Source organism: Microtus ochrogaster, chromosome 1 (genome assembly GCF_000317375.1).
Source record: "Microtus ochrogaster isolate Prairie Vole_2 chromosome 1, MicOch1.0, whole genome shotgun sequence".
Taxonomy (NCBI): Eukaryota; Metazoa; Chordata; class Mammalia; order Rodentia; family Cricetidae; genus Microtus; species Microtus ochrogaster.
This window is the reverse complement of record NC_022009.1, coordinates 38,031,966-38,044,471: the sequence shown is the minus strand read 5'-3', so window position 1 is coordinate 38,044,471 and position 12,506 is coordinate 38,031,966. Positions and strand designations below refer to the sequence as shown.

Below are 12,506 nucleotides of genomic sequence, written 5' to 3'. Positions count from 1 at the left end.
TCAGTTTGGCAGTGGGGGAGGCTGATGTAGGTGGACTGTGAGTTTGAGGCCAGCTTGGATTAGAGACCCCCAAACAGGTCCCCTCAGCACCACCCCCAGCTCTGTATATACCCAGAACTTTTGCCTTTGGAAGTGCTTGCCTGTGTGACCCTTACAAAGGCTCTGGGACAGAGATAGGACAGTGATCGCTAGTTTCATTTGACGGAAGGAAAAGCCTGAGAGGCTACAAGACACACCCTGGATCACCATTTGAGACTGTACTACTATGTTGCTGGAGCCCAGCACCAGACATTCATTTCCTCCCCTTTTCTTCCCTTTTGCTATCATCCTTTGTGCTCACACATGGGAGAGAACTCAGCTACGGCTACCGGGAAGCAAAGCCAACTAAGTTTGCGAGCATAGAAAGTGAAAATAAACAGTGTCTTTGCTTAAGGTTTTGAAATAGAGCTCTTCTAATTTGACATTTGGTGACCTGACACTCACTGTGTGGCTGGGTGGGCCTTCAGGTTGCAGTGAACCTTCCTGTTGCCGTTTCATAGGGGTTAGGGTTACAAGCACGTACTACCATGTCTGGCAATTTTAACGTTTGAGTGATAAACTGAGTTTGAAACAAGCCTGGTCAAGGAAGGCCCCGTCCACATAATGTGGACACAGGAGATGCACCCACACATGTCTCCTCTCAAACACTTACCCAACCCAAACTGTCACCTTGGACCCAACTCGAAAAATGATTTTTTTTTTCCCATTCTAGTTTTAAGGAGGGTTTGTGGCTAGCAGGTTCTGATGCTGCCGCTTGGACAGAGGAGGGTGAGGTGAGAACTCACCAGATTTTTCTTCTTTGATGGGGTACTCCAGGACCTCAGTGGAGCTGTCCTTCGGGGAAGGAAAGTGAACACACAGCACCAGGCGTTTCAGGCTGCTGTCTCGGCACACAAGGAACATCTGAAATGGCAGAAGCGGAGGCTCAGCGAATCGGAAGCTTTGGTGGAAGCAAGAGGAACAGCAGTAAGGTGGAAATCATCCAAGAGTACCTGAAACGGACTTGAAGGGGAAGTGGTCACACATCCCTTGAGAAAAGTGAACCTGACCCATAACCCAAATTGGAGGTCCTTGGGTCTCAGTTTCTCCACTGCTGATGCATGGGTCGGGGTGGGGTTTGGTATGAAGGTGGTCCAGGATCCAGGCTCAGAAAAGCCCTGGTAGTTGGGAGTTGGTTGAATTTCAACTCATTCTCTAGCACCCAGGTTTTGTGGGGAAGGGTGGAGGTGGGGAATGTCTGTTGGAAACAATCCTAGGTATCAGAAAGGTTATACTTTTTCCCCTTTGAAAAAAACGAAAATAGCAGCCAGGCGGTGGTGGTGCATGCTTTTAATCCCAGCACTTGGGAGGCAGAGGCAGACAAATCCCTGTGAGTTCAAAGCCAGCCTGGTCTACGGAGCAAGCTCCAGGATAACTAGGACTACCAGAGAAACCTGACCTGATAGATAGATAGATAGATAGATAGATAGATAGATAGATAGATAGATTATAGGTAGATAGATAAATAAATAGATAGATAGATAGATGATAGATAGATAAATAGATAGAAAGATAGATGATAGATAGGTAGACAATTAGATAGATAGAAAGAAAGATAGATAGATAGATAGATAGATAGATAGATAGATAGATAGATAGATAGATAGATAGATAATGCTTTGTTTGGACTTTATGGTCCTAGAGATTGAACACAGGGAAAGCAGCAAGGCCCTTCCACTAAGTTCCAGCCCCAACCCTCTTTCCATTTTTCTTTGAGACAAGGTGTCACTAAGGTGCTTGGGCTGGACTTGAACACACTCTTTAGCCCACATGGGCCTTGCTTGAACTTTTAATCTTCCTGAGTAGCTGGGATCACACACCTTTGCTATCAGTCCCTGCTAAAAATAGCAACCTGTTAACTTGAAACTCTCTGTGGCAGGAACTGTCAGGGTACATCATATACTCACTGGCTTAATTTTCTCCGTCACCACATGGTGTGAGTTTTGTTATTGCCCCCAGGTGAGAAATGAAGAGACCCTGACCATCACTGCCCACTACTCTGGGAGGGGGTAGTGACTGAATAAATGCCTGGCTGGACCACAGGGTGAACTCAGGAAGGTTGGCCTGGTCAGACCTTATAAAACAACAGTGTGTATCAACAGAGAGGCTTCACTGTATACATACATACATTCATACTACATATACATGTGTGTATCTATATATCATATGTATGTGATATATACATATATATACACATATGTGCACACACAAATATATACATATATAAACTTAGTCATGTCTTCCTGGCTGTGAGAGGCTGAATGGGATCCAGCCTTAGGATACTCAGGACCTTCACCATGCAAGGGCTCCCCTCCTTAACCTGAAATGAAGTTCTTTGAGGCTTTTTTCTCCTGCAGATCCCCTCTGAGCTGACAGAACCAGTAGACAACCCTCTGGGCCAGGGGAACGTGTGTCTGTGCTCTACTAAGGCAGTACTGACTGACCCCGGACACCATGGACACAGAACAGGCACCATCTCTTTATAGACTCCTAGGCTGTACGACTTCTGACCATGCAGTGGCTTCACTCCGTGTGGTCCTCAGGGGCAGTGGCCTCCCAGGTGTAGTCACAATGAGAGGCCTCTCCTTTGTTACAAACTGTTGTTTATTAAGGTCTTTCTCAGGCTCAGCTGGCCCTTCTCAGGCTCAGCTGGCCCTTCTCAGGCTCACCCTTTCTTCCCAGGTGACGCCTTCTGGAATATTCCCAGCCTCCTTGAACACACTGTCAAAGGAAGGGAAGCACTCAGTCAGTGTTCCCATTCCCTCCATCCCTACTCTGCCCCTGGATTCTGTCTCCTGGGCTCAGGTCCCAAATAGCTCAGCTGGAATTCCCAAGACCAGGAGTGTGGCCAAGCTGTTGAGGGCTGGCTGAGGAGCAAGGACAGCAGGACATCCCCAAGCGTGAGGACACGACCTCAAGTGTGGGAGGCTCTGAAGAAGACCTCTTCTTGGCCTCCAAATTCTGCTGCCACGACTACTGGTTACTAATCCCACCACGACACTGCCAGATCATCTTAGGTATGTGTGCAGCGCTGTCAATAAAATACACAGTGAGCTCACTGCTCCTGATCCACAGCAGCCGACATGTACGTCTCCCCAGTGGGCCCCAAGCCGGAACTTGCATCTTCTCATATGAAATCTACAGGGGGGGTGGTTATGAGGAAGCGGAGGTAAGAAGAGCCAGGTAATGCTTAAGACAGCACAGGAGATGCTAGAGATGGGTTTTAAATTCAGCCTTTTGACTCTAGGTCCCAGGCATGACCTTCCCATATCTCACCAGGCTCTTAAAAAGATTTCTTCTTCACGAGCACGCATGGCCCTTCTGGAAGTTAGCTGAAGTGGGAAGGTGGAGGGGGTGGTGTCAGTCTCTTTTTTTCTGGGCAGGGTGGAGAGAGCATGAGAACCAGAAGCAGAAGTGGAGAGAAGGGAAGAGGGGTTGCTAGTCTGCTTGTTTCCAGACGCTCCTGTTAGACCTCACTCTCTGCCTAGAGACAATAGCTGAGACACTGAACTTTAACTGTCTCAAAGATGTCTCTCAAATATGAAGTCACTTTGTTTCTTTGACAGAGGTTCAAGATCAGTTCGCCTCCTGGTCCACAGATCCATGGGAACCAGCAGGGCTGGAGGAAATACTTGTGAATGAGTGTGTGAGTGGGTGTGGCACAATGGGAAATACAGCTGGTCTTTGTTTCCAGTTCTTGCTGCAGAGCTTCAAATCCCTGGGAACTTCCTGAGGCAGGGGCATCTGTCGTTTGTAGGGACCTTTTCCCACCAGGCATGAGGTTATGCTAACAGGAGGCTCTTAGGCCCTTGGTTTCAGAGAGGGACTGAAAAGGGATCCTAGCCTGGACCTGCCGGCCCCACCTTGACCTGGGGGAGGTGAGCAGGGTTGTTGAAATAAGAGCGGCTGTGATTTCATTCCTGCCCAGGCAACGAGACCGCAGTAGAATGTTGCTGGCTAGCTCCAGTAGCACAAGTCTGGAATTCTGCTGTTTCTGTCCACCTAAGCATCTCTGAACTAGAAAAGTGACAGGGTGGGCAGAAGGCACCTGTAGCAAGAGAACCAGGCAGGCCTGATTCCAAAAGCTGCAGCCCTCAGGTCTTGGCTCTGAGTGGAGAGAAGCCGGAGTGAGCAACGTAGGAATGCAGGTGGTAGGAGCAGGCACTGAGGACTTCTGCTCATTCCTGGACTTCACCAGGGTGACGAGTCACAGAGCCTGACACCCTCCTGCCTACACTGCCAAGGTGCCTGCTCCTGAGTCATTTCCCTGATTAACCAGGCTACCAGCAGATCCCGCTGGTCCTAGAGTCCTCACCTACCTGACCTCCTGACATCTGGGTCAGCTGTCTGGTTTCCCAGTCCTCTTTTCATCAGCTCCCCCAACACAATCCATAGGAACCCTAGACAGCAGGACGGCTTTCCCCAAACAGCGTAAGCCACTGAGCATCATGTCACAAAAGGGCTTAACATTTGAACAGTTAGGATTCCTCCAGCTGAACTCTGGACTAGACTATGGTGGGAGCCCCGGACGCTGAATCTGGAGAGCTGTATCCTTCTAAATTCTGGTGCAGAACTGCTCTGGGTTAGCAGGGAGGTCACTTGCCCTCTCTGAGCTGGCTTTGTAGGAAAGGAAACAATGAAGGATTCCAAGCTTTCCTGTAGAAAAAAACTTTTCTTGCTCCAGCACTTTGGGGGCCTTCCCAACAAGACTCCCCGGCAAGGCTACAAGAGAGTTCATTTTGTGATGAATTGAGCCAATCTCTGAGGCTGGTGCAGACGATTCAGGATGCTTCCCTGTCTGCCTTGGCCAGTATGGAGTACTGTTGTTTAGTTTTTTGATACAGTGTCTTGCTAGGTAGTCCAAACTAGACTGAAGCATGCTATGGTGTCCAGCATAGTGTCGAACTTGCAGCGATTCTCCTGCCTCAGCCTCCTGAGTGATGAGGTTGCGGACATGTACAACCATAGATCATACCCTGCTAGGATGTCTGATTTTCGCATTTTTTTTCTTTTTTTTTTCCCCCGACAGGGTATGGTGGCCTTGAACTCACAGAGATTCACCTGCCTCGCCTCTGCCTCCAAGTGCTGGGATAGGATAAGATGGGTTTTGAACAGGCCATTGTTTTCAGCAATAGCTGGAATGGAAGACTCAGGCAAAAAAGTATACAGTCACAACAATCTCCTCAAATAAATAAAACCTCAAATCTAGACACACTCTGAATGGCTGTGTTTCATATTTCATGTTGGACCAGAGCTGCTTGCAGCAGGAGAACTTTCCCATCATGCCTATGAGGATGCGTCTAGTTTGGTCAAGGCTAGATGGGCAGCCCAGTAGCCATCCTGGGCTCATGCATGAAAGGCCACAGTCCTTTCACCCCAGGCTCCCACCCCAACAGAGAAGATCGGAGACCTCGGAATGGTGGACGGAAGGACACACTGTCCAAGATTTGTCTATGAGACATGGGGAAACTACAGCTCTTCTTCACTCCTCTGACTCACAACATGGCCATTGCAAGGTCCAGGCAGCATTTCTCAAGGCTGGCCACCACTGAGAGTTACCTTGGGAGCTTCTAAAGTGTGCCAACAGCTTCTCTTTCAGAGAGGAGAAACACGTCTTGGTGCCAACGGATGGATTAGCTTTTCAAGCATTGAAGGGAGAGATCCAAATGTCCCAGCCCCACACAGAGTGCCTCCACTCTGGCCCAGCAGGTCTGAGGATGTTAGACGGAAGAACCCTAGCTTTTTTAAGTCTAGTCAAAGGACTAAGCATTTGGTCTGGAGGCTGATGCTGTAATGTTTTGGGCCTCTGAAAGCAGCCAGTGATGGAATCAAGTGAGGTGCCTCAACTGAAAGCCAAACTCAGGCCACGTGTTCCCCTTGCAGGGTCGTTTCCGAAGTGAGGATGCAGAATGTGGCCCTGATCACATGGCTGCCACAGGATGAGAGAGGAACCAGAGCTGAGCCTCCCCACCATTGTCAATGCCACCGCTCTCCCGGCCTCAGCCTCCCACGCAGAGGGAAAGAGGACTTCTCTGTATTACCAAAGAAACTTTGTTGGAATGGAATTGGCACTCTTGTGAGTCTGCCAGTCTGTCTGACAACATACATTCCCACAGATCTTAAGCTAATCCCTCACCACCACAGAGACTTCCCTCATTGAAGACTTATCTGTTAGGGGCTAGCAAGATAGCTCAGCAGGGAAATACACTTGCCACCAAACCTGATGACCTGAGTTCAATCCCCAAAGCCCACATGATGGAAGGAGAGAACCAATTCCCACAAACTGTTCTCTGAGCTCCACACTGGCATAAATAGATAAACCTTGCCCCCACAAATAGATAAATAAATGACAACTGTCATTTGATTTGAAAATGATGACAACTCAATAGCAACAGATCCGGGTCCCAGGCAGACCTTCGTCTCTAGGAGAGTGAGTCCCCTGGAGACACAGGATGTGGCTGGTGCCCAGGCTGAGGCAGAGCACACAAGATAACAGTATCTTGTATGGCCACGAAACAAGTACATGCCCCAAACAGAATGCAAGCAAGGACACCTGTATTCGCTGCTACAGAGTGCTGGGGTCAAAGGGACACAAGAGCCATGTCTTTGTTTACTTTGTATCGCTGTGACAAACACCATGACTTAAAGTATCTTGGGGAGGAAAAGTTATGTCATCGGATCACTCATGGTCCACTATTGAGGGAAGTCATGGAACTCGAGGTTGGGACCTGGACACAGGAGTCAAAGGAGAAACCATAGAGTCATACTGATTACAAGCTTGCTCTGCTTGCTGTCTTATATAACCTGGGGCCACCTGCCTAGAGGTGGCATCGCCCATAGTGGTCTAGGCCCTCTCATAGTAGTCATTAACCAAGAAAATGCCCCATTGGCTTGCCTACAGGTTAATCTGATGCAGCCATTTTCTCGACTGGGGCTCCCTTTCCTTAGATGACCCTAGATGTGTCAAGCAGATAAAACCCAACCATCATAATCCACTTAAGAAGCTTCTGTGGACAGCTTTCCACAAAAGTTGCATATTAGGGTCTTAGGAGACAGCTTAGTGGGTAAAGTGCTTGACTTGCAAGCATTAGGAACTGAGTTTGATCCCTAGAACCCATGTACAAGGTCCGGTGTGGCTGGGTGGCGGTGGCATATGCCTTTAATTCCAGCACTCAGAGGTAGGCGTATCTCTGTGAGTTCGAGGCCAGCCTGGTCTACAAGAGCTAGTTCCAGGATAGGCTCCAAAGCTACAGTGAAACCCTGTTTCAAGCAAAACAAAACAAGCAAGCAAACAAGCAAACAAATAAGGCCTGATGTGGTGGCACACACCTGTAATCCCAGCACCGAGGAGGCAGACACAGGTGGAGGATTCCTGGGGCTCACTGGCCAGTTCACCTTGCCTTCTGAAAGAAGGTACAATGAGGCCAGGTTCTATGAGAGAGACTGTCTCAATAAACAAACAAATCAAAAATACCAGCCTAAAAAAACAACACTTGAGGTTGACCTCTGGCCTCCATAGAAGGGGTCCAAATACAAGGGTACAAATTAGTTTGCACCCGAAGTATAAAGCTAGTCTCAGGGTTATATATTGATGGATGGGATTAAGCAGAAAAGGGGGAAGCGATGAATCTTGTGCAGAACTCCAGTGTTTCGGGAGCCCTGTCACCCAGGAGGCAGGGTGTAATGTCCCTCCTTACAGCAGAATGACTTTCCTTCCAAAGAGTAGTAGGGAAGAGGTGGGCAAGAACGAGGGTGAGGGAGAGAGACGTCACAACTGGCAGTGGGCAAGCAAGGCCAACACCACTGGGACAAGCTGCACTGCGATTTGGTACCTGTTGTGATTCGAATCATGTGTTCGAGCAGAGTCATGTATTAAAGACTTGAAGCCAAGGTCTCTATCTTAGAGTGTTAATTCAGAGGCTCTGGAAACCTTGGGAGGTGTGGCTTGGCTACAGGAAATAGGTCAATTGGGGGAGGGCCCCTATATAGCTCTGGCTCCTTTCTGTTTTGGCTGTGTGTCTTCTGTACACCATGAGGTGATGGGCTTTGCTCTGTCACTTCCTGTCCACCATGAGGTGATGGGCTTTGCTCCATCATTTCCTGTCCACCATGAGGTGATAGGCCTTGCTCCATCATTTCCTGTCCACCTTGAGGTGATGGGCTTTGCTCTGTTGCTTCCTGTCCACCATGAAATAATAGGCCTTGCTCCACAGTTTCCTGTCCACCATGAAGTGATGGGCTTTGCTCCACTATTTCCTGTCCACCATGAGGTGATAGGCTTTGCTCCACTATTTCCTGTCCACCATGAGGTGACGGGCTTTGCTCTGTCACTTCCTGTCCACCATGAGGAGATGGGCTTTGCTCTGTTGCTTCCTCTCCACCATGAGGTAATAGGCCTTGCTCCACAGTTTCCTGTCCACCATGAGGTGATGGGCTTTGCTCCACTATTTCCTGTCCACCATGAGGTGATGGGCTTTGCTCTGTTACTTCCTGTCTACGGAGGGGTGCTGGGCTGACTAACACAGGACCTTTGAAAGATGGACTGGCCCTGGCTTTGCCTCTGTTACTTCACTGAGACTTGTCAACCCATGGCTAACCACTAGACAAACTCCAATGGAGAACATTCTGCTAAGACCTTAATCTGTCTTCCTCAAATCTGTCTAACAAACTGTCCCTACGGAGAGAAGTCCAAGGAGGTACAATGACTGCATGGCATATGTGATCTGGAGAGAGTCCTGGGACAGACAGAGGACATCAGGTAGGACCAAGTCCAGGCTTTAGCTGACACGAATGTACCAGAACCAGTACAGTAACTGTGGCAAGTGTTGGTTGGCTGCTGTCAGTGGGGGAGCCTGCATGTGGGTAGGCACAGGGCATGCTCTGTTCTCAGGATACAGGGCACTCTCTGTTCTGTGCTTGCAACTTTTCCATAACTCTAAAACCATTCTAGCTAAAATAACAAACCAGCCAGAGTGCAGAACAAATAAAGGCAACTTTCTAATTGCCCTGTTTCTGGATACATATAATTTTTTTCCTTTTAAAAAGGGGGTCACAGTGTTCCCAACACCTTATCAGAGAAGAGGCTGGGAGTAGAGGCAGGTCCTGGGGAAGAAGTAGATGTGGCCAAGGTCACACAGACACTGGGGACAAGAGGGCTGGATCCAGGCATGACAAAGGCTGCCTCTCACAATGCTTCAGGAGGTAGACCGAGGAGATCTCTGGGTATCTTACAGTACAGGGACCACCCATGGTGTCTGTGTTTTTCAAAATAATGACATCACCGCACTGGTTCTCTGGGAACCACACTGTGCAGCAAAGGGTTTTCCCAGCATCTTTGAAGATAACACCATGAGCCTCTCTTTCCTTTTTCTTTGGAAGAGTCTCTTACACTGTGGTCCAGGCTGGCCGGGAACTCACTGAACTATATCCCCCAGCCCCACATTTCCTAGCTGTGTAACTTTAGACAAATAACTCAACATCTCTGTACCTCAAGTTCCTCATCTGGAGAGGGGGATGCTGATTATACCTACCTGACAGAAACGGCTGAAGGGACCAGATAATATTGGCAAGTGGCCATCCTAGCTTATGTAAGTATATTCTGGGTCGTTGGCTCAACAACAATAAAATAACTCTGTAATCATCTCTCAGAACATATCCCTGTCCTTAGCTAACACACCTGAATCTCTGTACAACCTGCTTGCATTCTCTTCTACTCTCTAAACCAGCCCGGGACCATCTCTGAGCCAGACCAGTGCTGTGTAAACAGGACTTATGCTGCACCACTTAGAGTCTACCCTGCTCTGTGTAGAGGCAACTGTCCCTCAAACATTTTCCATCCGTGGTTGATGTGCAGGTACAGTATGGTGACATGGGGTTGACCGTGTTTGGTTCATTCCTGTTTCTCCTTTGCTGGTCTAGTCCTCACTCTGCCTCAGGCAGTTCTTTCTGGACTTACTTGGCTCCACTGCTCATCGGCCTCGTAACCTCAGGCCGGTGACCTCACTTCCCAGGGCTAGCAGTCTTGCTGCCTGCTCAGCGCTGGGCCATCCCTAGACTCCTAGACTCCAGCTCTGCCTCCTGCAGCCAGCTCCACATCTCTTTACCTCAGGGCTGTTCCTGGCAGTGGAATGTTCTCACAGAACAGGCTGAGAGAAAGGGCTGGAAAATGAGCTGTCAGCCCCTATAATAGTGATGGACTGATGAACAGCACGAAGTGCCCCGACCGTCAGGTGACAGAGCCCTGAGGTGTGTGCTCCACACTGCCTCCCAGAGGGATTCAGTCAGTGTCTATAACCTCTGCCGACCTCCTCTGCTTTCTGCAGCTTCTTGAGGACTCTTTTCAGAACACCAGTGGTTCTAAAAAGCTGGTGCTGAGGAAACAGCTCAGGCCTCCTCAGGGTTCCTGAAATACGATGAAAGCAGAGCCTGCTTGACAACAAGATGGCATCTGGACAGCACAGGGAAACCTCTGCCGACCTCCTCTGCTTTCTGCAGCTTCTTGAGGACTCTTTTCAGAACACCAGTGGCTCTAAAAAGCTGGTGCTGAGGAAACAACTCAGGCCTCCTCAGGGTTCCTGAAATACGATGAAAGCAGAGCCTGCTTGACAACAAGATGGCATCTGGACAGCACAGGGACAATGCTCCCAAACAACCCAAACAGAACCTTAGGGACTGGGAAGATGCCAAGCTTTTGTGCTTCTGGAAGAAAGGAATAGGGGTGCTTGCTAAACCCAGCATTTACATCACCACTAAGCCTAACTCCATTGACAGAAATACTCTGACAAGGCCACAACTTCTATTGCCCCAGTTTGTGGTATGACCCCTACGATATTCTTGCAGGGGTTGTGGGTAGGGTAGGTCTGTTCCTTGCTACTCAGTGACTAGAGCCACCTTTACACATCCTGGACACACCCTTTCTGATGGCCAGCTTGAATGATAAATGTCTCCCCATAGTGTCAGGCATTTGAACACTTGGTCCCCAGCTGGCGACGTGGTTTGGGTAGGTTCAAGGGGCATGGCCTTGCTGGAGGAGGTGTGCCAATGGGGTGGGCTTTGAGAGTAAAAGTCTTCCCTAGTCTAGCTTGCTCTTTCTGTTCCTGTGCTGGTGGGTAAGATGTTAACTCTCAGCTGGCTACTCCAGTCACCAAGCCTCCTGCCACTTCTCCATGACAGACTCATTCTTCTGGGACTGTGAGCCCGAATAAACTCTTCCTTTTGAAGGTTGTCTGGGTCACAGCAACGGAAAAGGGACAAATAATACACCAGCCGCCGGTTTGCTCCTTGACCCGCCTATAAGCTGCTTCCTCACAGAATGGAGGGTGAACCCTGTGACAGAGGTCGCGTACAGGCTGCTAGGGGTACCTGTGGTGTGGGCCCGGGTCACTGAAGGACTAGAAAACTTTAGAGAGGAATAAACAGTGGGTTTGTTTTCTGGGCCACAGCATCTCCCTGCCTCCCTGCTTCCTGCCGTGCAGAAAAGAGGCATCTATGGACACTCAGGCTGACCTGTGAGCTGGGGTGGGCTGGGTGGGCTCAGGGATGTTATCACCTTTCCAGCCCTACACCCTGTGACAGGGCGGTTGGGACTAGCTACTAGAGGTCCCCTGGCTTCCAGCCACCCTGGATTTCAGGTACAAATGACAGTTCTGTGGATCTTATATATTTGGGGTAAGAGAGTCTAAGCCTCAAGTCCTAGACCGAGGACAATTCCCGGGAGACAGACAAATGCCACAAGCTACACGCAGATGAGAACAGCTAGGAAGCTGAAGTCCCCAGTATCAAATGGTCACAGTGAGATAGATTCTAGGAGCAATAGCTGCCTTAGATAGTTTAGGGGGTCAGGGCTCATTCCTGAGAAGACAGTGGGAGAGGACACTACTGCTAGGGTGTGGGACACTGTGTGGAAGACGACTGAAGGATGCCACATTGGTCCTTGCCGAAATGACTGTGGAAGCATAACGGGTCCTGGGTGGAGAGGGGAAGTGGATAGGAGCTGCTTACTGGGGACAGGGCTGTGTTTTGAGGTGAAGAGAATGTCTCGGAACCAGATGGAGGCAGTAGCAGCCCAGTGCCCAGAGCACACCAAATGCCTGTGGTACTCTGTAAATGTCTGTTTTGATGTGATGTGTATTTTGCTTTAACTTTAAAAAAAAAAGTCTTCTGGGGAGTGAGTTGGCCTTGAGTAGGTGGAAAAGCCTTTAATAGACATTTTACTTCTGACAATTTTGTTCATTTCTGTCCAGCTCGTTTTTTAAAAAAAAAAAAACAACAAATGCATATACGGATCACTTTTATAATTAAAACAAATTACATGCTGTTTTCAAAAGGGAATAACATTTGAGAAAATATGTGTGGGGGTGACAGGAGCAGGGGAGGCTCTCTGACTCATTCTGTCAACTGTCATCTGGTCATCTCTGTCTATCCAGCCA

The 12,506-nt window shown here is 49.0% G+C and overlaps 1 protein-coding gene across 1 annotated transcript in view; it reads right to left on the bottom strand.

Moving 5' to 3' along the window:
- Positions 1–12,506, bottom strand: part of Rin3 (Ras and Rab interactor 3) — a 107,383-nt gene that overhangs the window by 65,837 nt on the left and 29,040 nt on the right. Inside the window, exon 3 of the mRNA XM_013346824.2 lies at positions 825–942. Coding sequence (XP_013202278.2) covers positions 825–942 — 118 coding nt within the window. The remainder of the gene's footprint in view (positions 1–824; positions 943–12,506) is intronic.